The 22,919-nt window shown below is 43.5% G+C and overlaps 1 protein-coding gene across 1 annotated transcript in view; it reads right to left on the bottom strand.

The window, feature by feature from the left end:
* Window positions 1-3,585: 3,585 nt before the first annotated feature.
* The window catches only part of CRTAC1 (cartilage acidic protein 1), a 603,594-nt gene continuing 584,260 nt past the window's right edge, over window positions 3,586-22,919 (bottom strand). Inside the window, exons 12-14 of the mRNA XM_040437595.1 lie at window positions 11,925-12,070; window positions 5,379-5,421; window positions 3,586-3,905 (exon numbers count right to left, since the gene is read on the bottom strand). Of these exons, the coding sequence (XP_040293529.1) occupies window positions 3,739-3,905; window positions 5,379-5,421; window positions 11,925-12,070 (356 nt within the window). The 3' untranslated portion in view covers window positions 3,586-3,738. The remainder of the gene's footprint in view (window positions 3,906-5,378; window positions 5,422-11,924; window positions 12,071-22,919) is intronic.

Raw genomic sequence — 22,919 nt, forward strand, 5'->3', positions numbered from 1 at the left:
CAGTTTAAAAATCTGCTCAGTGCAAGTCTGTCTCTGCTTAGACTTTCCAAGCTTTCCCTTTAATGAGCGGGCAGAACGCTGGTGAAACTCGATCATAGAGAGAACTGTGTGGCTGTTTAATCACAGCTGCACAGTCCTCCCCTTCTCCCCACACTAATCTCTTTGAGCAGAGCAGGGAGGAAGCAGGAAACAAAACAGTAAGTGCTCAGGCTCTTGCATCAGACCCGTGAGTAGGCTTTGGGTGCAGTCTCATACCACCCAGCTTTTTGGATGGTTAAAGAGGAATACTTACGGCTCATTATGTGAAAGATCCAATCACTGACTGAGGCGGATGATGGCTGCAGACAGTGATTTTACTAAGCACCATTCACAGACATTTCCTGACATGAGACAAATTAGGGTGCAGTGAAGACCCGGCATCATCAGACCTGCAGCTGCAGGGATCAGTAGGGTAGTTATAAGTTCAGTTTTTATTGTGCATGTGCAGTCCCTGCAACAGCTTTTTTCTTGCCCTGGAACAGCCATTTAAATCTTAGCACAAAAATCATCAGATTAAGGATGAGCAAACTGGTTCTACCAGTTCATGATTCTGTCCAAATTCTTTCTGGGAGGTGTGCAATCTTTGTGGAGGGGATCGCAGTCTGTGAAAAAAGGAGGGGAACCAGGTGGAGAAGTTTGTGAAAGGGAAGGATGAGCAGCAGTCTGTGAGAGGGGGCATGGGGAACAGTTTGTGAGAGAGATGTAGGCATGAAGAACAGGCTGTGTAACGGGGGTTTGGGGACAGTCTGTGTAATAGAGGAGGCCATTGGGTGCAATATGTGTGAGAAAGAATAGTATGGGGAGCAATCTGTGCATGAGAGATGGGAGACAGGGAGCAGTCTGTGGGAGAAAAGTGGCATGGGGAGCAACTTGTGTAACAGAGGGAGGCATGGGGAGAAGTCTGTGTAATACAGGAGGGCATTGAGTGCAATCTATGTGAGAGAAGATGGAATGGGAAACAGACTGTATGTGAGAGAGGGGTGCATGTAGAGCAGTCGGTGTGAGAGTGGGGCATAAGCAAGCAGTGTGGGTAACATAAGGGGCATGGGGAGTAGTCTGGGTAACAGAAGGGGACATAGGGAGCAGTCTGTGTAACAGGAAGGGCATGTAGAGCAGTTGGTGTGAGAATGAGGCATAAGCAAGCAGTGTGGGTAACAGAAGGGGCATGGGGAGCAGTCTGAGTAATATAAGGGGCATGGGGAGCAGTCTGGATAACAGAAGGGGGCATGGGGAGCAGTCTGTGTAACAGGAAGGGCATGTAGAGCAGTTGGTGTGAGAATGAGGCATAAGCAAGCAGTCTGGGTAACAGAAGGGGCATGGGAAGCAGTCTGGGTAACAGAAGGTGCATGGGGAGCAGTCTGGGTAACAGAAGGGGCATGGGGAGCAGTTTGGATAACAGAAGGAGACATAGGGAGCAGTCTAGATAACAGAAGGGGACATGGGGAGCAGTCTGTGTAACAGGAAGGGCATGTAGAGCAGTTGGTGTGAGAATGAGACATAAGCAAGCAGTGTGGGTAACAGAAGGGGCATGGGGAGCAGTCTGGGTAATAGAAGGGGCATGGGGAGCAGTCTGGATAACAGAAAGGGGCATGGGGAGCAGTCTGTGTAACAGGAAGGGCATGTAGAGCAGTTGGTGTGAGAATGAGGCATAAGCAAGCAGTCTGGGTAACAGAAGGTGCATGGGGAGCAGTCTGGGTAACAGAAGGGGCATGGGGAGCAGTCTGGATAACAGAAGGGGGCATGAGGAGCAGTCTGGGTAACAAAAGAGGAAGGGGGAGCAGTCTGGGTAACAGAAGGGGGCATGGGGAGCAGTCTGGGTAACAAAAGAGGAAGGGGGAGCAGTCTGGGTAACAGAAGGGGCACGGGGAGCAGTTTGGGTAACAGAAGGGGCATGGGGAGCAGTCTGGGTAACAGAAGGGGCATGGGGAGCAGTCTGGATAACAGAAGGGGGCATGGGGAGCAGTCTGGGTAACAGAAGGGGGCATGGGGAGCAGTCTGGGTAACAAAAGAGGAAGGGGAGCAGTTTGGGTAACAGAAGGGGCACGGGGAGCAGTCTGGGTAACAGAAGGGGCATGGGGAGCAGTCTGGGTAACAGAAAGGGCATGGGAAGCAGTCTGGGTAACAGAAGGGGCACGGGAGGCAGTTTTGATAACAGAAGGGGCATGGGGAGCAGTCTGGGTAAGAGAAGGGGCATGGGGAGCAGTGTGGATAACAAAAGGGGCACGGGGAGCAGTCTGGATAACAGAAGGGGCACCGGGAGCAGTTTGTGTTACAAGAAGGGCATGTAGAGCAGTTGGTGTGAAAATGGGGCATAAGCAAGCAGTGTGGGTAACAAAATGGGCATGGGGAACAGTCTGGATAACAGAAGGAGGCATGGAGAGCAGTCTGGATAACAGAAGGAGGCATGGGGAGCAGTCTGGGTAACAGAAAGGGCATGGGGAGCAGTCTGAGTAGCAGAAGGGGCATTGGGAGCAGTCTCGCTAATATAATAATAAGTAGATATAACAGGGATAATCACGTTAAAGAGAATAGACATGTTTCTGTATGTTTACTGTACATTTTATTTCTAATATATTTTCAGACCGATGACTGGAAGACTCCAAAAAAGTTGACATTTCTTTTCATTAAAAATAAATAAATAATTACAGAAATGAGATAAGGCTTCTTCCTTTGCAAGGACTGAGAGCATTAAAAGCACAGACCAGGCAGGCCAACTCTGCAAAAATGGTGTCATATCAGTTTACAGGGTGCAGCTGGGACCAACCATTTCCCGGCCAGGAGGGCCTGCCATGCGCCACTCTATTGGCTTCTCTTGCAGCAAAAAGTTAACAAAAAATTTTTTTTGGGCAACATATAAAAAAAATCGGAAGTCAAATATAAAACATGAATTTACACTGGATACTTGAGCGTGTCTTTAGCAAGGGCTCGAATGGGATTTCTCTTCAGTTTTCTCAGAAAACATGCATGACATATTAACAAACAACTTGATTTTACGAAAATATCACTATTCACTCTAAGCTTTCAGACAAAGTTCTTTCCGGCATGTTTGGAGCAGGGTCATCTGGTTCCCAGACCCAGAGCGGAGCAGCTTGGCTGACAGTCTTTTCAGATACTGTATAAGTTGCAAGAAACCAAGCACAGAAAGCCTTTATTGTGGCCGAACCACTCAGAGAGAGCATATGTGGAAATATAATCTGAGGACTAGCAGCATTGCTGAAGAGTGCAAGAAGTGTGGTTGAAACCTGGAGGCTGAAGAAGGATAGGATCCAAAGTAGGCCACCTGAGCTGATTGCATGGCAGTGACATCCCGAAGATAGCATATTACAAGGAACAGGAAAGCATTGGGTTGTGGAAAATGTGAGGGAGGGGTGGAAAAGAGAGAAGAACAAAGACTTGTTAGTAAGAGTGACCTCCATTGATCACCTAAAGCATCATCACATGACCACGTCCTCCACTAGTGTTAGTACTGCCACATCTATTAGTCATAATGGAGACGAGGTCCCATAGTCAATCTGTGGACCACTAAGTATGAATAATTCCATAAAAGCATTCACAGGCTATTTTATTACTCCAAAGTATGGTTTTATTTTCTATACTAGGACAATTTCTAGTACAAAAACATCTTGAATCCTCATGACCAGTTAAAAAAAACCATTTTGATATACCCTATTATAAAATTTTGAGTTACGGTAAGCCCTTTTAAAACCATCCATTGTTCATACCAACACAAGCTGTGCCATCTTCATTTGGCTCAAAGCCACGGTTGCATCTCCTGTTGGGACGACATTTGTAGCCTCCATATGTGTTGATACAAATGGGCTTCTCCCTAGGACAAACGAATGGGAACTGTATGCACTCATCAGTATCTACAAAAACACAGAAATTTATAGATTACCATTGTGCCAGGGCATTTTATCAGGCTAGACTTAATAGCAACTGATGATTCAAAAGTGGAGACCAACCATAATGACCTTACCCTGCAATATAGCAATATTAAACCATGAAAAATAATTTGAAAGTCTAGTTTCCTGTGACCAAGTAACCAATCTCCTGGAGACCCAGTGGGAAAGTTCTCTCTCTGTTGAGCCCAATTGTGACTACTTATCCATAGATTTCCCAGAGGTTGAGCCCCATGTCTGGTTGTCAAGTGGCATAACTCCCTGTAGCTGGTCATAAAGGTTTGGAGACCAAGTCATTCTGAGAACCTAAGCCTTAAGTCACTGACTGTCCTCAGTTGTGAGGATAATCTTGTGATCCTCAAAGGAGGGCATCACGATGAGCCCTCCCATCAGGATGGTGGGTGCCACTGCTTAGTTAAACATTGTAATTATAAGGGTGAAAATCATAAGGGTGGTCTGGCAATAATGCAAAGATGACATTGGTGTGGAGCAGCAGTACATAGCTCTTCATCCTGGAAGACATTCTCCTTAGAAGACTGGAACAGAAGCGAGAACTTACAAATTAACTTCCTTCTTGGAATAGACTGGGGACATTGGCGTAGATTTACTAATCCTAAAGATGGCATAAGCTTAGACTGTCTAGATCTGCACCAGATTTATCACAGTGACTCAGGCTGGAGAATAAATGCAATGCAAGGATAGACACTTTTCTCTGATGTTATACCAACTATTGGTTGGATTACTTTGAGGCAAAATTGTGGCACAATTTTGGTGCAAAATAGTGCATTTAAAGCCACCCTTTGTTTCCTTTAAATTCCCATGCCTTTCTGTTAAGCCCCTTCCTTGCTGAGCATGTTGGCAAAAAAGTGCATAAACCCTATTTGCTCCAAATTGTGCCACTTTTTAGACAGATTTTTGGCGCAGACACATAAGCTAATCTGGGCCACTGTCTCTGGTGAGTCACTGGATTGCAATGTCTGTGACTGGGACACAGTGGCTGTTACCTGGGACCTCTGTAGCTTGGAAATGGAGGCTCTGGGCTGGTAAAGGGAGCACTTGATCATGGCTAAAGCCAGATTGATCTTGTTTTGTCCGTGGAGGACACAGAAGTTTGAGAAATACAGAACTAGATTGTTGTTTTTAACCTACTGTCCATATTGGTTCTACTATCTTCCAGGATTGTAAAATATGTACTGAAAAATACAAACTGATTTACTTAAAAACAAAAAAATAACCCCTAAGCCTCAGGCCCTGGAATGCACAGAACCAATCATTTTATGCAGATTTGTCAGTTGTCTCAAAAAAACTATTCAGCAAAAGAGATGGATTATTATGCGCTTTTTTATCCCAAATGTTTTCTTACTGGGCATCCAGGCAGGAATGACATTTACTTTTATAATCCAGGTGTGTTATTTTCAAGCACATTAAAGCCTCATTTACCTCCGCAATGTCCATTTTCATTCACCGAGAAGCCCTGGCCGCACTGTTCAAAAAAAGATAAATGAGGTAAAAAGCTAATTATAATCATTTTTGTCATATTGAAAAAGATCAAAAGGCAATTTCTTTCCCAGTTTTATTTAGTCAAGTGATTAGCTGCATGAAAAAGTCATTTCTTTGACCTCTGTGCGGAGCGAAAAGACTAAAACCTTTTCCATTCATTCATATATCTCTCTGTTTCAGCAAAAACACTATTTTTTAGCCATTTTAAGAACATATTAGTTATAGTTATGTCTAACCTAATGTCTTTACTAAGCTGAGTTTATCCTACTATGCAAGGCATTAGATGATGACATAGGTGGGACCTCGAGACCTTTGGATTGCAGCAGCATATGGACTTGCTGAAAGCTACTTAAAGGAACACTGACCCTTGAAATGGATGATGAAAATCAAACAACATGTATTAACGTCTGCATTATTTATCGGTCTGCAGCAATATCTGCACGTTTCTGAACCAACCTGTCTTGTAGAAATCTTGCAGCAAAAGCAAGGGTTCATTTTCTACTCATTTGTTCCATTTTGTAGATGGGAAACTGATAGGGAGTGGGGTTTAACAATCTTCGCATTCTACTAATGACAGGAGGAGGCTCCTACTGCATCCAGTTGTTTTACAGACGGACACAAGACGAGGAGTGAGGAGGGGTGACATGGCTTATCTACTAGGACACAGAGAAACTACTTTTTTTAATATATATGTTCCCATTTTAATATGAGGGGGAAAATAAGGGAAGAAATGCTGTCAAGTCCAAGAATTTTACATGGAAGCCCTAGGGTAGGCAACCTCTGGCACTCCAGGTGTTGCGAAATTACAACTTCCAGCATGCATAATTGCTCTGCTCTTCTCAGAACTCTCATATCATAGAAATTAGTGGAGCATGCTGGGAGTTGTAGTTTCAGAACAGCTGGAGATCCGAAGGTTGCTGACCCCTGCCTTAGTACATTTGAGTCAATGAAGATTCACCCATTACAAGTAGGTTAGGTTTCAGTTCTATACAAGGCTTGACAACGACATTGCTTCTTTGCGATGGGTAAATAATAAATGTTTGTAGAATTAGATGTTCTGAGGCTTCCATATAATATATTTGGACATTTATCTGGAGAACTGCAGATTAGGTCCTTGTTACCGCATGCACTTCCTACTTCTATTGGGTACACTTTTCAAAATATAATATTAATAATAATAATAATAATAATAATAATATCAAAAACTCCCATGAACCCTCTTTGACCAAGAGACAGAGTAATCTCTGTGCAGTGAGCGTAGCCTGCAGGGGGAAGGTGCACTGGCGGATTAGAGAGGATGAAAGCGGCTGTGGTGGCAATAATGGGGATGGGGGGTCGGAATCCTCACAGTGGCTACTTGAACTGCGGCTCTCTAGTGTTGATCGAGCACCAAAGTGCTCGTGTGCTCGAGTAGAACACTTTGCGATGCTCAGGTGTTCTACCGCGCACCCGAGCACAATAGAAGTCAATGCGAGAACCCCAGGCACCCCCTGCTCTGAAGAGGGGAGGGTGTCAGGACTCTAGTTTGGCTTAGGAGTCCCTGCTCTAACTCCATATATAGCTATATCCATATACGGAGTCAGTGCTTGGGGATACCCCAGTGTATTTAAATCTAATTTCTGAAAAGTTTCTGCCAGGATTCAAACTCTGAATGTTGTACATTAGAGGCAAGGACCTTATCCACTCAGCTATAAAGCTGAATGCTAAACTGTGTCAGAAAAATCTCATAGTAGTTTCTGATGTAGTAAGTATTCCTATTCAGCAGAAGACTTATTTTATATTTCTGTGCAGGTTAACATGTAGCTCTATAGTGTAGTGGTTAACATCCTTGCCTCTAATGTACAAGGTGTTGGGAGCTCAAATCTAGTGTTGAGCGCGAATATTCGAATATCTAATTTTTTTTGCGAATATCGGCACTTCGCTAATTCGCGAATATTTCGAATATAGTGCTATAAATTCGATATTTCGAATATTCTTTTTTTTTATTATTGTTATATTTTTTTCTTTCCCACTTCCCAAAAGTAGTTCTTACCTGTCCTTAGGATTCCTTGCTTCCTTGGCTGCTCCAGTCAGTGCCCATTGCCGCTTCTGACGACTTCCGTGCTCATGTAGCGTCCCCATCACCATGGGAACGTCTCCATACTAGAATGTACTGTCGGATTTGAGAATTATGTTGAAATCGCAATTCGATTAATTCATGTTATAATAATCGAATTTCGATTTCAACTTAGCACTGCTATATTCCATATTAGGCTAGAATTAACGAATATGGAATATAGCAGTGTTAAGTTGAAATCGAAATTCGATTATTATAACTTGAATTAATCGCATTGCTATTTCAACTTGGACCTGGTTTACTATGGTTGGCTTGGTAGAATTAGCGAATATGACGAATGTATTCGTCATATTCCTCCAAACGAAGATAACAAAGTATTCTCCATCTTTGTTTTTAGCTACCTATTCGTCAACTTCGCTAATTCTAGCAATCAAATAGGAAGGAGAGGATGAAAGCGGATTGGAGAGGATGAGAGTGACTATAGAGACAGCTGTGTTTAATTCGCTATGCAATTATATTACTTTTCTTTTTTTTTCTTTTTTATAAATAGAATCATTATTATAATCAAGTATTTAACTATTCAATTTTTTTTTTTTTAAAAAGCAAAGTAATATAATCGCATAGCGAATTAAACTTAGCTGTCTCTCTAGTCAACCTTCCTATTTGATTGCTAGAATTAGCAAAGTTGACGAATAGGTAGCTAAAAACGAAGATGGAGAATACTTTGTTATCTTCGTTTTGAGGAATATGACGAATACATTCGTCATATTCGTCATCTTCGCTAATTCTAGATATCAAACCAATAGGAAATTAGCCTTAAGTTAAAATCGCAATACGCGATTATTTAAATCGCATAATAATCGCGATAACTAGAATAATGACGAATATTCGATTTCGACCAATATTAAAAGAATATTCTATCGAATATTCGCGAATTTAGTCGAAATAGAATATGGCACCTGCTGCTCATCACTACTCAAATCCTGGCAGAAACTTTTGAGAAATAGATGCTAAATTACATTTAAATATACTGACTTGAGCATGCTTGATCAACACCACGGCTCTCCCCTAGGCCACGGTTGGAGGGGCGCACTGTTTTCTACCCTTAGGGCATACCCTGGGCATGGAGGCTCCTGCCTGGTTGTAGCTGGGGTGCCCTTGATGATGGAGAGTTGGCAGGGTGCAAGGCAGGAGGAGAGGTGCAGGGGCCGATGGATGGTGGAGGAAATTACCAGACCGGCTGTGCAATTACAAAAAAACTGCCTGTTCACTGCAGATGATGGGTGGCATAGTGGAAATGTAAGTTGAAAGTACAGCTCTGAGATATATAACATGTGAGGTTTCTCCGAAACTCTGTGTATAGAAGTAGACATTAGGATAATCCCTCCTAAGTCTCTCCCTTGATACGGTATGCAATCCACCTAATTGACCTCAGTTCTTTTTTCAACTGTGGGGTGCAGTCCTAGAACGGATGGCCAATCCATCTCAGAAGTGTGGTGGGCTTCAGAAGCAATTAACCCGAACCACAGACAGCAAAGTCATAAATGTGCATTACCTTTACTATCTAAGTCCACACACTGTCCCTTAAATGTTCCTCAACCTTCTATAAATGTTCTCTCTAAGAGGTTCATTCTTAGTACAGTTGCTTTTCTGGCAGCACACAATCTCACAGAGATGGTGGTTCCCGACACAAGGCTTCTGTCTTAGCCTGTTTATCAGCAGCACACAGTAACATGTCTTCTCTCTGGCTTGGTCACCCGAAGACTCCCAACCAGGGCGGCAGGACGAGCAACTGTAATTAAGGCTGCCCATTAATTATTTGCTCCCATATTTAGTTTTTGGAGCATATAGTGCATAATAAAGTTGCATACATAGTTGGTACACATCAATCCTCTTAGCAATGAACCATTTGACAACTTTAACAGAAAACAATAGCATCAACCCTTTAGCAGTGAACCACGGAGTCACTGCAACTGCCTTTCAGATGCTGAGCTCTCTCAATACAAAAGGTTTGACTTACACCTTGCAGTAAGGTAGGTACTAGATATCACCTATTGTTAGAACCGTATGGACCACTTGTATTAATGAGATCAGCATCTTCTTCCTCTTAGAACTGTCTATAGTGACCATATTGGGGAGTTGTCTACCATTAGGCAAGACTGATCCCAAATTTACGACTCTCCTAGAGCCAGTTCACTGCAACTCTTGACATTAGAGGTCTTCAAAGATGCCATTTCTATAACAGCCAATGTCATGGATATCCATATATTTTAACAGATGCCACATTAAACTGTGTTTGCTTGGAGACTACATTGTAAATTACAAGAACTCTCTATATAAAGTGCCGCAATCACCATGCATTCTGGATTTTTGTATGATTGTCTCTGTGTAAAGCACTGCAATTACTGAGCTTGCGCAGTGCATTCTGGATCCTGCACACACAATCTCCCTGTTATGAGGAACGCTCTTAGTGATGCACTGTGCATGCGTCTATTTCTGCTGCGTCAATGTGGAACATACTTGGAGAGATCTGCATGCGCTGCACTATACATTGTAGTGACTTTAAATTGTCAGCTAGGTTTTGCTCCCAAAAATTATAGTCTACAGCCAACGTCTGTTATGTTGGTGTCTGTAAAAGCTGCCATTGCAGTGCTTAGAAAAGCCGTGGAGCCCCACTTATGGGTCTTGAACACAGTGAAAGCCATATATCCCTCAAAGGAAGGAAAACCAAGCAAAGGGATGTCCCCATTATAGATATCACCAGATCCACCATATTAAGTGGCCCCTATGTGTTGAAGACTAGTGTTGAGCGAGCATGCTCGGCTGAACTGGTGTTCGACTCGAGCATCGCGATGCTCGGCACATCGCTGTGTTCAGCCGAATACAGTGTGTGCTCAAGCGCGATGCTCGAGTCAGTGTATTTAAATGTAATTTAGCCTGTATTTCTGAAAAGTTTCTGCCAGGATTTGAACTCACAACCTTCTACATTAGAGACCAGGACCAGGACCATAACCACTCAGCTATAAAGCTGAATTATAAACTGTGTCAGAAAAACCTCATAGTAGATTGTCATGTAGTAAGTATTCCTATACAGCAGAAGTATCATTTTATATTTCACTACAGGTTAACATGTAGCTGTATAGCATAGTGGTTAAGGTTCTTGGCTCTAATGTAGAAGGTTGTGAGTTCAAATCCTGGCAGAAACGTTTCAGAAATCTAGGCTAAATTTTATTTATATATATATATATAAGTTTTTAGCCATAATATATTTACATATATTATATATTTAAAATATATAATAATATTATAATATATGTAAATATATTATGGCTAAAACATCAGTAGTAGTTTCCCACATATCATGCATTCATATATATATCAGAAGTAGGACTTTATATCTCTCTCTCTCTATATATATATATAATTTTTTTTTTTTTTTGTAATTACACATTTATTTTGTGCCATACATTTTTTACAATTACTAAAAAATATATAAAATATATGAATTGAATTAAGCCTCTATTTCTGAAACGTTTCTGCCGGGATTTAAACTCACAACCTTCTACATTAGAGCCAAGAGGCTAAATTAGATTAAAATACACTGGGTGTCCCCAAGCACTGACTCCATATATGAACATAGCTATATATGGAGTCAGAGCAGGGACTCCTAAGCCCCGGATTCACACTGGTGGATTCCCTCACCGTACAGTGATCTTCTTCATAGACCTCAGTGGGACCCGGCACCCTTCACTCTTCAGAGGGGTGCCTGGTTTAATGCTCGGTTTCTGCCATTGACTTCCATTGTGCTCGGGTGCTCTACAGAGCACCCAAGCATCCCAAAGTGTTCTACTAGAGCACCTTTGGTGCTCGATCAACACTCTTGAAGATCCATAACTGGGGCTCCATGGTTATTTTATATCACTGTTTCTGAGGGAGCTTTGCACTTTGGATCGCTGTGTTGAGACTTTCAAATGAGGCTCCACTGTGTTTTTTGTAGCTGGTCTCCCTAAGATCAGCTATTGTTATTTTTTTTTTTTTTTGGGGGGGGGGGCACTGCTTAGAGGAAGAGCTTTCCTAGACCCCTTGATAGAAGATCTGCATAGGTTATGTAGGGATATATGACCTTGCATTGATTTTTGAAAACATCCCTCATTGACATTTCATAATGGAACAAGCCAGATTTATCCTTAAAGTTGGAGACCCCAATGGATTCTGGAATGACGGCCATGTTGAAATATTTTCATAGCTGCTATAAAAGAACATTATCATGTTACTCTGCATTTCTGCATGGCATATCAATGATATTTTCGAAAATTAAAAAGTACAACTATAGTACGTTTACCATGCTTCAAAAAAAAAGATAAAAAGTTTATAATATTTCCTTTCTAAAGCCGTGCCCTTATCACCCTAAAATGGAACAAACACATCACCTCTATAGCCGTCGGTTTAGTAACACTATCTTCATCAAGAGGATATGCAATTTCCAATACAGAGTTTATTTCCCCTTCAACGATGCCTCGGGTGAAAATCCTGCCGTCAGGCCAAGTCACCTCCAAGCTGCTCGCCTCATCCTTGCCTAAAGGGGAAAAAAAAGCAAATAAAATCAAGATGTTTCTGGATGTGAGAGCAGAGCTGATTATCGACGGACAGACCCGGACTGTGTAAGCCTCCTAGTTACTGCCTGAAACATTATCGACATTATAAAAACCGGCCGTTCCCGCTTTACGACTTATTAAAAAAAGGCATCATATGGGGCTTTTATTTCGGCACTGAAGAGTAGAACCTGCGCGCAATTATTTTCCAATACATTATCATATTGTGTTATTCTTCACGTTTTTATGGATTGGCAATGGGAACATAAATTGAGTTCCTCGGCTTTCCTACAGTTTTATCACTCTCTTAGTCTCAGTTCCAAGCCAATAAGTCGAAATATGAGAACTTCATATAATTACAATGGAAGACTCCATGATACTGGGAAGTCGAGGCATGCTTGCTTTTCTCTTTATTTTCAGGACATAAAAATAATCATAATGCAAATAAAATAACGGTGGAGATTTAATGCAGAGGATGCGGATTCATTCCTGGTCAGAGACGTCAGTGAAAATAAACTTCTATAAATATCAGTCTAAACCCTGGGATTTACAGAAGACGTAACTGGCGTTCAATTCAAAGCAGAGCTTTTTTTTCCTAGAGTGCTCAGTTACCCAACTGAATGTATTTGTGAATTGTAATTTCTAAAGAAAATTTGTGTTGTCTTGGCCAAATTAGGAGGGCTGAAATATGTTGTATATGACATTTTTCCAACCTGTAAACCAGCTGAGGTCTACATGAAAGTCTACCCTCAAGTCTACTAATTAGGGTCCATTCACATGTCCGTAGTGTATTGCGGATCCGCAATACACTGGGCCGGCACCCCTATAGAAATGCCTATTCTTGTCCGCTATTGCAGACAAAAATAGGACATGTTTTATTTTTTTCGGGAGCCGCGAACCGGAAGTACCGGAAATGTGTGCTGTCTGCATCCTTTCCGTCCCCATTGAGAATGAATGGGTCCGCACACATTCCGCAGAATTGCAGAACGGATGCGTACCCATTCTACGGACGCGTGAATGGACCCTAATGGTTGATCACATTAGAGAGCCGTCGGCTCAACATTTGTTTGGCCGACAGTTTTATCTACTGACCCCCCTACTCTCAACTATACACACTCGGCCAAGCTTACTTGTGTGTCTCATAAAGACCAGAGAGTCAGTTGCAGTTTTGGACCACCAGAGTACCAGAAGATCCTCCATTGAGCCAAGTCTCTTAAGCCATAGTCGGCCACAAAGGTCCAGGAGAAAAATCTCAGTTGGCTTTGCCTTTGGAGCTAATCACTTGCCAGTAGAGTGTATTTTGTTCATACAAAACTTATTAGACTTTATTGATGATATAGGGATTGGGCACTAAACATTATTTCTCCGGAAGACCCAAGGAATCCTAGTACCAACTTCGGCATCAGCATATTCCCAAGAAATCCAACATGCCCAAGTCTTAACCTGACATCTAACATTGGAGGAGAGTCAGGAGGCCCCATAACACATTAGATGATCTGCAAGTGTAATACCCCAGAGTGATATTACCACCTCTTTGCGCCCCCACTATCTCCTATGGTTGATCCAATGTCATCTTATGCATTTATTTTCATATCCTGCAAAATGTGTATATGTATTTCTATGAAACTATTATGTTATATGTAAGGTATCTGGTTCACCAGCAGATGGCGGCACTATTGGCAGAGCTAGTTTATCTGGAATGGAACCTTTCTGTCCATTCAAGCCCTCTCTAGAGAGGGAAAAGTTTAGTTAGTGGAAGGGCAGTCTAGCCTTCCCCTCCTAGGGGAGAGGTTGTGTGCAGAGTCTGGCCTACCCCCTCTCCAAGGGAGGTTGTGCAGCAAGGGAGCTCGTCCAAGGGAGCACCATTAGCTCTGCTGGAACCAGAGAAAAGAGCCTCAGAGAAGCCAGGAAGTGTAGTTCCCTGGATAAAGATAAGAATACAGATAAAGACAAAGGTACAGATAAAGATAAAGACAGACCAGATTACAGAAAGTAAGGTTCAGCAGAAAGGAAAAGTTTCTATTTAATCCTGTCAGCATAGCAGAGCCAAAGAGCAACAGATGTAGCAGAGCTAAGAGTGGTTGTCTGCCAAAACCTATGCCAAAACCTGATGATGACCAAGAAAAAGCCTGAAGATTGTTTCTGATGCAAGTTTATTCAAGTAAAGTTACTGTTCAATGTTATATCAAGTCTGGACTTCATTTCTTTCATCATACCTTCACCTACTACACATTTTAGTTGCTCGGCTGTGGACGACCACACCTGGGGTTACAGGATATCCATGTAGGAGCACCGTGACAAGTGCACAGCCACACCTAAAGGGACATTATAGGCAACCCTTACCCCACTCTGGCATTCCTACACCTGGGTACCACTATCACCATCTACTTACGGGGACCCAGTCCCTCATTGCTGAAATGCAACTGGCGTCACGAAAAATTACATTTATCACATCTTAAAGGGACCCCCCTGGCCGACGTCTACCCCGTGCCCGCTGCACAAGTACCACCTAAATTGATGGGTTAAAATTACATACATTTAAAGGGTCACCTTTATGTAGCGTATCTTTTGGCTTATTGGGCATGCCCATATGTTTGTCCAGATCAGTGATCTGTTCATTTTTCTACTTGTAGATTCCAAATACTGCTGGACTGCTTTCATTTAAGTTGTCATCTTGTGTATGATCATAACCTTGGGGGTACATTGGGTTAGGTTAGGGTGTACATAAAGTAACACCAGACCTGTGTGCCAACACTGCTCCTCACAGGTCCATGTTTGCAATACAAAGATTTGGAAACCACCAGTAGAAAGACCTTATATACTGTATCTGCGGTCACCACCATTCAGGGGACCAATTGGAGAGAAAAGTGGCAGGCACTGGTGCACATGGGTGGTACTGTACAGGCTGGTATAGATTTCAGTACTAATTTATGGCACTTTTCTGGTGTAAATTATAGTAAATATATCAGGCCTCCTTCCTGCGTTCGGTGCGGATCCGTCTGGTATCTGCACAGACGGATCCGCACCTATAAATGCAAACGCTTGTATCCGCTCAGAACGGATCCGTTTGCATTATTCTGTCAAAAAAAGTCTAAGGGCCCTTTTACACTTGCGGCAGGACGGATCCGACATGCTGTTCACCATGTCGGATACGTCCTTCCGCTATTTCGCCGTGCCGCCGGACCGCCGCTCCGTCCCTATTGACTATAATGGGGATGGGGGCGGAGCTCCGGCGCAGCACGGCGGTGCACGGCAAAAGCCGCCGGACTAAAAAGTCCTGCATGCATGTGGGAATGGGGACGGAGCGGCGGTCCGGCGGCACGGCGAAATAGCGGAAGGACAGATCCGACATGGAGAACAGCATGTAGGATCCGTCCTGCCGCAAGTGTGAAAGGGTCCTTAGTCAAAACGGATCTGTCCATTGTAAGTCAGGACGGATCCGTTTGGCTCCGCATTGCCAGGCAGACACCAAAACGCTGCACGCAGCGCTTTGGTGTCCGCATCCAGAGCGGAATGGAGGCGGAACGGATCCAAACTGATGCATTCTGAACGGATCCTTATCCATTCAGAATGCATTGGGGCTGAACTGATCCGTTTTGAACCGTTTGTGAGATCCCTGAAACGGATCTCACAAACGGAATTCAAAACGCCAGTGTGAAAGTAGCCTAAGCTCTACACACTTTTTTTTAAAAAGTGGCAAAAGTGGTGAAAAGCACAAAAATTCACAAAATTTGTTATGTCAAAAACCTGGTGTAATATTTTGGTAAATAACCCCCAATCAGTTTTTGTAACCAGATGTCAATCCAACTGAGCACCTTCAAGGTCTGAACCAGATTTGTGGACCTGAATTTCTAAGAAATGTTTCCAGTGCCATATTACCTCCACTTCACAAAGAATTCAACTCCATGAGACAATTTTGGGACCTGTTTTGTTATCGTTAGTTATTTTGTCATCATTATCAAGGCTGTACCCTGAAGAAGAAGACTCAGTCATGGTTTCCCTGCCCCTTTGCTATTGGTTGGCAATTACCTGTCCCCTCCCCTGAGGAACTGCATTGCTAGGTAATGGAGAATTGACCATGCAAAGGGAATGGCAGTAGAAGCAAAATTCTATCCCGGGTAGTATTATGGGAACCCGGTTCTGTATGGGGCCTTTTCTCTTTCTATACCACTGATCATCATCCAGACACATTTTGTATGGTGAGGATTGATGCAGTTCACAGTATTTCCTGCTGAATGATTAAAGTGAAGTAGATCAGTCTAGAACAGGATTTGTTAGGTCTGATTGATTGAAAATGCTCTAGTCCCTTACAGCCCACAATCCAACCATTTTACATTAATGGAAGGTCCTGGCCAAATCTTAAATGACTTCATCCACACAACCTGTCTCTTAAAACTAAGCCTGACAGATTTTGCTCCAGCTTCAGGGGTGATTACTGTGAATTATTACAGAGTAAAAGGCATTTACTCGACAAAATAAAGATATTTCTTTTCTGAAGGAACAGTAAAACTGAATTGGACTTAATTAGGAGCGGGGCCGTTCATTTTTCTCTTTGGGATCAGGTTCTCTAGTTAAGATCCTATTTCCTGCCATAAGGTCGGGCGGACTGGATGAGTATGAAGGTCCTGATATTCTGCACTGTATGAGATCATTATTATTATTCCATGGTTAGCTCATTGTAAAACAAACGTGAATGTTTCAAAAAATAAATAGTCTCTGGATTTCAGGATCACAATCTCCAGAGCACCTGTCAGCAGGATAAACCCTATTAAACCAGTTATTCTGCCTGGTAGAGTTGATTCTGCTGAGTAAAAATAATGTCTGTCTTGTGAAAATTGGTTGCAGCGTTCCTGAGGGAAAAAAAAAGACTTATCGTTTAAGCAAATAAGGACCAGTGCAACTATGTGGGTGACTAGCACAAGAAAGCTGAGAAGATACCTCATCTTCTCAGCTTTCTTGTGCAAGTCACCCACATAGTTGCACTGGTCCTCATTTTCTTAAACGATAAGTCTTTTTTCCCCCCTCAGGAATGCTGCAACCAATTTTCACAAGACAGACATTATTTTACTGTTACCACTCCTGCAACCTGCTACTGTCTTTATTGGGCTAACACCAATGCCATTTATTTATTTTTTTTCCAGGTCCTCCACAATGTGCAAAGTGCTAATCTGTTTGCAGCTGTTATGTTCATGTAATATGCCTGGTTCACCAGCAGGTGGCAGCAAATATGGCAGAGCTGTACTTAGAGAGAATGGAACTTGCCATTCCATTCTAACCCCCCCCCCCCCTCTGGAGAGAAGTGGGCTTGTCCTATTTCCTGCATGAAGGGTGGGGCAGAAGTTCTAGTCAGTCTAGTTTACCCCCAGCTAGGGGAAGGGCGTGTAGGGGCATGTCTCTGCTGGACGTGCCCACGCCAGCCAGAGCACCCTAAGCTCTCTTTAAGAGGAAAGTTCCCTGGCATAACCTAGAGTCAGACTACAAAGTGAAGTGCAGCATACAGAAGAAGCTGAGTTATACAGCCAGCCTGTCAGTACAGCAGAGTCAGAGAGAAAGAGAGCAGAATTGAGTTTGCCTGCCAGTTATATGCTAAAGCCTGCTGGAACCAAGACAAAGCCTGAAGACTGTTTGAAGAAACGTTTATTCGAAGTAAAGCTGCCGTTAACTTCATTTTAAGGTCTTTAAGATTCTTTCAAATCCCTCAATTATTCCCCCTATTTATTGCTTGCGAGCCAAAGCCTGGAGTCCAGCTGTATACAAGTAGGAGCACCGTGACACACATAGAAGGACATTTTAGGCCGCACTATACACCACTCGGTATTCCTACACCTGGGACGCACGTTATAGAGGTCACCAAGGGGGAGGCGCTCTTTGCACACCGAGGAACCAGGCCCGCCCCCAGTGTACTTTAGCTGTAATTGGCATAAAGAAAAAAAGTCTTTATTCTCAAGAATGCCACAACCAATTTTCTCAAGACTGGTACCGTACTGGTATCGTAGGTCAGCCGCATTAACTTCAATGGGGCTGAGCTGTGCCTAGGCCACGTGACCGATGATTGTGATATCACAAGGCCTAGGGAAAGCTTCGACAAGTTTGCGGCACTACTATGAGCTGCAATGTCTTCTCAAACAGCTGATCAGAGGGTCCTGGTTGTCAGACCCCGACCATTTAGATACTGATGACCTATCCAGAGGATAGGTCATCAGTTTAAAGATCTCAGAAAATCCCTCTAGGGAAGTGTTGGCGAACCTATGGCATGGGTGCCAGAGGCGGCACTCAGAGCCCTCTCTGTGGGCACCCGCACCCTAGAAAAAGTCTGCGGTGTACCAATATGTCTTCGAGTTTTCCTGCCATTCATCAGCGCAGGGAGCACTATGCACAGTAGGTTAAATTGCTGTGTTGGCACTTTGCGATAAATAAGTGGGTTTTGGGTTGCAGTTTGGGCACTCGGTCTCTAAAAGGTTCGCCATCACTGGTCTAGGATGTATATCCATTAACCACTTACATATTGTTACATTATAACCGTTAGTTCCCATTAGACACGTTCTAATGTAGCACTTTATTTTCTGTCGCCCTATATCCAGACCTATTTTGTCTTCACTTAAATTAGATTTTCCACAATCCTGAAAAGTTATTAATCTATGCATTAAATCTCGCTGGGTAATTCTTCTGCGCTCCCTGCATTATAAGTCATTAAAGGGATTAAATGCCGTCTCAGCTGCCTGTGACTGAAGATGAAAGATGTGACCATCATAATAATGCCAATGAACCGCCGGGTCTCCGAATGATTGAGAGGCCCTTTTATTTCTACAGCATGGCGCTAATACAGTATAGACTCCTCCTGATCGGCCATGATGAATGAGTCCTGATCGATTTATGCATTTAACAAACCTGAAAAACAATGTATCAAACCAAAAATCAAGGCTCATTACACATGGACACCGATTGTAGAAGCATTTCCCCCCTAAGAAACTATTCCCCAGTATATAACAGTCCTTGAGATACTTTCTTCCATTTAGTTCTTAAAGGTTCTGTTGTGTTGTTTCTTCTTTCTGTTTCATGGAAAGCTGGGTTCAATGATAACTTGACACTTAAAGGGGAATGCCGGTTGTTACAAGTTATCTATCACCTATCCACAGGATGGAGGATAATTATTCAGTGGGGGTTCACCCCTCAGAGCCTCTGAAAATGAACCGGGCAGCAGATCCAGTGCGCGAACTGCTGCTCAATTCATCTCTATGGGAACTCCGGAAAAAGCACTTTAGGGCTCGTTCACACAAACTTTTTTGCATCCCGTAAACAGTCCGTATACGGAACCATTCATTTCAATGGTTCTGCAAAAAAAAAAACGGAATGTACTCCGCATGCATTCCATTTCCGTATTTGCGTTTTTCCATTCCGTTCATGTCCTATTATTGCACGCAAATCACGTTCCGTGGCTCCATTCAAGTCAATGGGTCCGCAAAAAAAAAAAACGGAACACATACGGAACAATCTTTTGAAAATGTTATGCCCGGCCCAATTTTTTCTATCTAATTACTGTATACTGTATATGCCATACGGAAAAACAGAACGGAAAAACAGAACGGAACCGCTACTGAAAAAGAAAAAAAGAAAAACGGATCCGGGAAAAATGGCCCGCAAAACACTGAAAAAGCCATAGGCCCCTTTCACACGGGCGAGTTTTCCGCGCGGATCCATTCATTACTATGGGGCTGTGCACATGAGCGGTGATTTTCATGCATCACTTGTGCGTTGCGTGAAAATCGCAGCCAGCTCTATTTTGTGCGTTTTTCACGCAACGCAGGCCCCATAGGAGTCAATGGGGCTGCGTGAAAATCGCAAGCATCCGCAAGCAAGTGCGGATGCGGTGCGATTTTCACACACGGTTGCCAGGAGACGATCGGGATGGAGACCCGATCATTATTATTTTCCCTTATAACATGGTTATAAGGGAAAATAATTGCATTCTGAATACAGAATGCTTAGTACAATAGGGCTGAAGGGGTTAAAAAAATAATAATTTAAGTCACATTAATCCACCTGTTCGCAAAGCCGGCATCTCTTCTGTCTTCATCTGTGAGGAAAAGGACCTTTGATTATGTCACTACGCTCATCACATGGTCCATCACATGATCCATCACCATGGTGATGGATCATGTGATGGACCATGTGATGAACCCAGTGACGTCATCAAAGGTCCTATTCCTCAAAGAAAAAGACAGAAGAGATGCCGGCTGCGCGAACAAGTGGATTAAGGTGAGTTAAATTTTTTTAATTTTTTTTTTAACCCCTCCAGCCCTATTGTACTAAGCATTCTGTATTCAGAATGCTATTATTTTCCCTTATAACCATGTTATAAGGGGAAATAATACAATCTACACAACCTTGAACCCAAACCTGAACTTCAGTGAAGAAGTTCGGGTCTGGGTACCACAGTCAGTTTTTTATCACGCGCGTGCAAAACGCATTGCACCCGCGCGATAAAAACTGAACAACGGAACACAATCGCAGTCAAAACTGACTGCAATTTGGTACCTACTCACACGTATGTGCGCTAAGAGCTTCCATTATTCATGTATACTCAATTATAGTCGGTATTGTACCACTTTTATCTAGAATGACCCCCATTTCTTAGCTCTGTTGTTTGTATATATAATGGGATCCAGCACTAATACATTCCTGTGGAAAAAAATGCTGGATCCGGCATTCAGGCAAGTGTTCCGTTTTTTGGGCCGGAGATAAAACCGTAGCATGCTGCGGTATTATCTCCGTCCTGATCAGTCAAAAAGACTGAACTGAAGACATCCTGAACGGATTGCTCTCCATTCAGAATGCATTAGGATAAAACTGAACAGTTCTTTTCCGGGATTGAGCCTCTAGGACGGAACTCTGTGTCGGAAAAGAAAAACGCTAGTGTGAAAGTACCTTAGACAAAAGCTTCTCTCCGTGAACCACATTTACCACCCAGCTTCAGCAACTGTGATAAATCTGGTGCAGGTCTGTCTAAAGGGGAAATTTATCAATATGCAACTTTTTGTGTCCGCCCGGTAGTCACCAAGTTTTATTGGTACAAATTCACAAAACGTTTCACGCCATGTTATATATTTTTTATTATTTTTGCACAAATAACAGTACATGGTGAATTCTCTGTCTGAAGTCTAATCATATGTATAACAAAGGTCCTATCAGTCTGTCGCCACCAGGGGAGTACACTTGCTGCTCCTTTTTAGACTACAGATGCAGCTCTGCCCACAAAACATCCAGCCGCTCCTTAGTAAATGTAAACTGCCGGGCATGGAGCGAACCACCCGAATGCATAATAGATCTGGAGCAAGTGCTACCTCCACAGACAAAATTGCTACACTTTTCTGGCGCAGCGCATTTCATACGTTTGTCTCATGACTAACATAAAAAAAAATAATGAAAATCAGACATCATATAGAACATAATATCTTTATAACAAAGCTAGAACCAGCCCTGTACCTCACATGGATCCAGAGATCTCCCCATTCATTGTTCCAATTGTTCTGCTACATTTATTTCTGGCTGGCAGCTCAGGGGGCGTGTCCTTTCTCTGGGGTGAGCCCTTTCTTAGGGGGTGAGCCCTTTCTTAGGGGGTGTGGCCGTTCTGAGGGGTGTGACCTTTCTCAGGGGGTGTGGCCTTTCTCAGGGGGTGTGGCCTTTCTCTGGGGTGAGCCCTTTCTCAGGGGGTGTGGCCTTTACTGCTACAGCCAGTGGCGTGCCCAGGGTGTTTGGCACCTGGGGCGGGTCATTTCTCTGGCACCCCACCCCCCCCCAAACTTGACCACATACCTCTTACATCCAGGGACATCTCCTGTCATGTAGACCTTCTCTTTCCTCTTCTCCTCCGTTAGACCGCCATGAGAAATTCTTTCAGCCGCATCTCGCCTCTACAGTTTGTAACACAGACACGTTAGATTTCTCAATTTTTCCATCAACCTCCCCATCCTGGTGTCCCCACAGTGTCATCCTGCCACCCCCAATACTGTGCCCGTTGTGCCCCCCAATGCCCCAGGTACTATACTGCTGAAAAAATAGTGACCCTAATAGACATAATTGGGGTCATTTATCAAACTGGTGTAAAGTAGAACTGGATTTCCAAAAGAGCTGTCAAATATGAAAGGTGGAATCTGATTGGCTGCTATGGGCAACTAAACCAGTTCTACTTTACACCAGTTTGATAAATTACCTCGAATGTCCCTATAGTGTCTACAGCAGCTATAATGTCCCCTAGAGGGGCCCGAGTAATAATAACACCTTATATTGTGCTCCAGGTAATAATCCCTGTATAGTGTCCCCAGAAATAATAGAATTGCCTCTACAGTGCCTCCCCAATAGCAAGGCCCCCATGCTGCCCCCCACACAGTAATTTCCCCCACACAGCAGTGTCCCCCCACGCTGCCCCCACACAGTAGTGTCCCCCACACTGCCCACACACAGTAGTGTCCCCCATGCTGCCCTCCACACAGTAGTGTCCCCCACACAGTAGTGTCCCCCACGCTGCCCCCCACACAGTAGTGTCTCCCACACAGTAATTTCCCCCACACAGTAGTCCCCCCACACAGTAGTGTCCCCCCACACAGTAGTGTCCCCCACACTGCCCCCCACACAGTAGTGTCCCCCACACAGTCATTTCCCCTACACTGCCCCCCACACAGTAGTCCCCCCACGCTGCCCCCCACACAGTAGTGTCCCCCACACAGTAATTTCCCCCACACTGCCCCCACACAGTAGTCCCCCCACACAGTAGTGTCCCCCCACGCTGACCCCCACACAGTAGTGTCCCCCACGCTGCCCCCCACACAGTAGTGT

The sequence above is a fragment of the Bufo bufo genome, chromosome 6 (genome assembly GCF_905171765.1).
Source record: "Bufo bufo chromosome 6, aBufBuf1.1, whole genome shotgun sequence".
NCBI lineage: Eukaryota > Metazoa > Chordata > Amphibia > Anura > Bufonidae > Bufo > Bufo bufo.